Source organism: Amborella trichopoda, chromosome 7 (genome assembly GCF_054954075.1).
Source record: "Amborella trichopoda isolate Santa Cruz 75 chromosome 7, AtrichopodaSantaCruz75HAP2 v2.0, whole genome shotgun sequence".
NCBI lineage: Eukaryota > Viridiplantae > Streptophyta > Magnoliopsida > Amborellales > Amborellaceae > Amborella > Amborella trichopoda.
In genome coordinates, this window is record NC_142342.1 from 35,952,371 (window position 1) to 35,956,812 (window position 4,442).

Here is a 4,442-nt window from a genome sequence, read left to right on the forward strand (position 1 = left end):
CAATATTGGAATTCATCTTTCTCAATCTTGGAATTCCTCTCTCTCAATCTTGGAACTGTGGTTTTGAAACTCTACACAATTCTTTTACATCATTTCAAAATTACCCTTAAAATAACTTTTCCAAAATGTCCCTTACATTTAAATCTAATACTCAAAATACCCTTGAACATAATCAAGGTTTTTTTTAACATCCCCCCTTAAGCTTGATTTTCCAACTTAGTTACTCCTAACATAACTTTCAATTTTTGAAACAATTAATGTTTGAGAGGTTTTGTAAAAATGTCGGCAACTTGATCTTGCGTCTTTGTATAAACCAGTTCAACCTTCTTCTCTTTCACTTGGTCCCAAATGAAATGGAACCGTGTATCAATGTGCTAGCTTCTCTCATGAAATACTGGGTTCTTTGCCAATGCAATTGCCGACTTGTTATCTATATGGATTTTGGTGGGAGTCTCTTGAGGCTTTAAAAGTTCTTTAAGAAGATTCCGTAGCCACAATGCATGACAAATACTTGATGAAGCGGATACATACTCGGCCGCACAAGTTGATAGTGTCACGATCGATTGCTTCTTTGACGACTGTATGAATGCCATACTCCCCATGTAGAACACGTACCCGGAAGTGCTTTTCCTATCATCCAAGTCGCAGGCCCAATAACTATCAACGAAACCTACAAGATCACAAACATTAGAACATGAATAAAATAAAACTTGGTTAAATGTGCCTTCGATATACCGGAAAATCCTTTTTGCCGTTTTCAAGTGAGAGGTTTTTGGAGTCTCCATGTACCGGCTTACCAAACCAGCTCCATAACGAATATCCGGTCTTGTACATGTTAGGTATCGGAGGCTTCCCACTAAACTTTTGAAAAATGTAGGATCAATGCTTTCTCCATCACCTTCTTTTCTCGATTAGAGACCAATTTCTACCGGTGTATTTACCGGATTACAATTCTCCAATTTAAATTTCTTGAGAATCTCTTTTGCGTAATATTTTTGTAGCACAAAAATTCCATCATCTATTTGTTTAACTTCAATGGCAAGGAAATAAGATATAAGCCCAATGTCAGTCATTTCAAACTCTTTAATCATGGATTCTTTTAATTCTTTAAGCATGCTCGGATTATTTCCCGTACAGATCAAGTCATCAATATATAAACAAACAAGCAAAATATATCTCCATTTTCATTTTTCTTTATGTATAGGGCATGTTCATATGGGCACCTAGAAAAATCATTTTCTGGAAAATATTTATCAATTCTACTATTCCATGCCCTAGGTGCTTGTTTAAACCATACAAAGCCTTTTTCAATTTGTAAACTTTAGTTTCTTGCCTTTTTTTCACAAAACCAATTAGTTGTTTAATATACACATCTTCTTCAAGAACACCATTCAAAAAGGCCGATTTCACATCCATTTGAAAAATTTTCCATTTCATTTGGGCTGCAAGAAAAATGATTAATCTAATAGTTTCCAAACGAGCAACAGGGGCAAATACCTCATCATAATCAATTCAAGGTCTTTGCTTGTACCCTTTAGCAACTAACATTGCTTTATACCTTTCGATATCCCCATTAGCATTTCTCTTTGTCTTGTAAATCCATTTCACACCAATTGATTTGTGGCCCTTAAGAAGTATTGTAAGCTCCCATGTGTCATTCCTCTCAACTTGTTTCAATCTCTTCATCCATGGCCTTTTTCCACATTTTACTTTTACATACTTTACCAAAATAAATAGGATCCAAATATAAATAAAGACAAAGCAATGTGTGATCTTCATTTTAACATCATGTCTACGAGTAACTGAATAAATTTCTTGAAGGCTTTTTGTTTTCATGGGCCTATGAGATGAACTACTAGTTAAAGTAGATTGATCACTAGAAGAAGCATCATGAATAGGATTCAAAGAGCTTTCTTGATGCTCAACTTGTCCCTTTTCTTCCACTTCATCAACCTCAATAGTTTTCTTTTCTTGATTATTTTTCCAATCCTATACTCCATTTTCATCAAAAATCACATCTCTACTCAAGAATACCTTTTTAGTAATGGGATTGTACAACTTGTAATCATTTGTATTTTCTCCATAGCCAATGAATACACACTTTTCTCTTTTGTCATTACGCTTTGCCCTTTTCTCTTTGGGAATTTTAGCAAAAGCCCCACACCCAAAGATTATTAGATGCTCTACATTTGGCTTGTAGGAACTCCAAGCTTCTTCGAGTGTCTTATACCATAAACCTTTTATGGGACACCTATTCAACAAACATACCGCACAAGCAATGGCCTCGGCCCAAAATTCCTTTGGCATTTCTTTTTCTTTTAACATGCATCTTGCCATATTCAAAACAGTTATATTCTTTCTTTCCACCACACCATTTTATTGTGGTGTGTAGAATGTCGTCATTTGGTGGCAAATTCTATGTTTTTTACAAAATTTTTGGAAAGCATTAAAATTATATTCTTCACCTCTATCCGATCTTATCACTTTCATTTGAAAACCACTTTGTTTCTCTACAAAAGCTTTGAATTCTTTAAACATTTGAAAAACTTACGATTTTTCTTTAAGAAAATAAGCCTATGTTTTGCTACTATAATCATCAATAAAGGTTACAATGTATTGACTTTTTCAATGTGAGATGGGCTCAAGTGGTCCACACACATTCGTATGCACGAGTTGGAAAGGCTTTTGTGCTTTCCTTGATTTTCCACTCTTGAAACTTTCTCGATGTTGCTTTCCTACAATGCACCCTTCACATACTCCATCGGGTTGCTTTATCCATGGCAAACCATTCACCATTTTTGCTTTTGACAACAATTTCAAACCACCGACATTAAGATGCCCAAAACGAAAATGCCATAACCATGAATCATCATTCAAAATAGGTTTAAGGCATTTTACATTTTCACTTTTGATATTCATTGGAAACATTTTATTCTTAGTCATAATCACTTAGCAATCAAATTGTTTCTTTGGTCCCTCAAGTAAAGGCTACCATTCTTTATAAAAATATTATAGCCTTTCTTTTAATAATTGACCCACACTCAATATGTTAATTTTCATGTCCGGCACATAATATACATCGGAAATAAATTGATGACTACCATTCTTCTTTTTTATCAAAATTTTACCTTGGCCTTTTAATGGTCTTTTTGATAAGTCTCCAAATGTTACATGCCCATGACTTAATTCATTCACTTCCACAAGCAATGCCTTTCTACCACACATGTAATTGCTTACACCAGTGTCAAGATACCATGTATCCATTTAATTGTCATTCTTATCATTATAAGCTAATAACAAAGTTGGTTCTTCTTCATCATTTTTCTTTTCAACAAAAATAGCTTTTTCAAATTTTGGAAATGGTATCTACACTCGGAACTATAATGGCCATATTTTTTGCAGTTATAATATTGAATCGTAGATTTTCCACACCTTGAATGATTGTATGGCCTTAAAAAATTACCTCTTCTTCATTTTCTTTGAGCTTGTGGGTGGTTTTGATCTCTCACACCTCCATAGTTAAAGTTCCCTCTTCCACGTCCTCTCCTTCCATTGCCACAACCTCTTTGGGGTCTTCCTCCACGAGGTTCTTCACTCTCTTCCTTCATTGTAAGCTTTGTTTGTAGTGCATACTCCAAAAAACTTTGAGTTCTTTTTTGCAATCTTTGTTCATGGGCTTGCAAGGAACACATGAGTTGATTAATAGTCATAGCCTCTAAATCTTTTGATTCTTCAATGGCTACAACAATGTGCTCATACTTACAATCTAGTGATCGTAGTATTTTCTCTATTACTCTTACATCATCTGTATTTTCTCCATTGCTTCTCAATTGGTTTAAAATAACCAAAGCCCTTGAGAAGTATTCTGAAATATTTTCAGATTCATTCATCTTCAATCCCTCAAACTCGGCCCTAAGAGTTTGAAAGTGCACTTTTTTCACCTTTTCAACTCCTTTGAAAGAATTTTGAAGAATCTCCCATACCATCTTTGAATTTTCAGCAGAGGAAATTATCTCAAAAGTGCTCTCATCAATTCCTTGGTACATAAGAAATAGAGCTTTCTTGTCCAACCTTCTCGACTCCTTTAGCATGCTTCTTTGATTTTGATCTAAATCGGCTTCTTCTTGCGGGGTTGTTGGTTCTACATACCCCTTTTCAACAACATCCCAAGCATCTTGAGACCCCAACAATGCCTTCATTTGAATACTCTAATTCTCATAGTTATCGTTGGTGAGAAAGAGATTTTGTGGTTGGATCAAGGGGTCATTTTTAAGCAATTTGGCTCTGATACCACTTGTTACAAAATAGGGAGGAAGAAGACTCACATGAATTTTTAGTTATGCACACAAAAGAGCTCAATTCAACTCAGTTTCTTCACTCTACTTAAACAAAAACATAGTACATGTATATATAGACCACTTAGGAGCTTTCTAGACTCTTTC

The 4,442-nt window shown here is 34.8% G+C and overlaps 1 protein-coding gene across 1 annotated transcript; it reads right to left on the minus strand.

Annotated features, from left to right (window-relative positions):
* Positions 1-3,470: 3,470 nt before the first annotated feature.
* On the minus strand, positions 3,471-4,199 carry LOC148781381 (uncharacterized). The gene has a single exon (XM_088871057.1). It carries the CDS (start codon positions 4,197-4,199, stop codon positions 3,471-3,473), a length of 729 nt encoding a protein of 242 aa, XP_088727183.1.
* Positions 4,200-4,442: the final 243 nt, after the last annotated feature.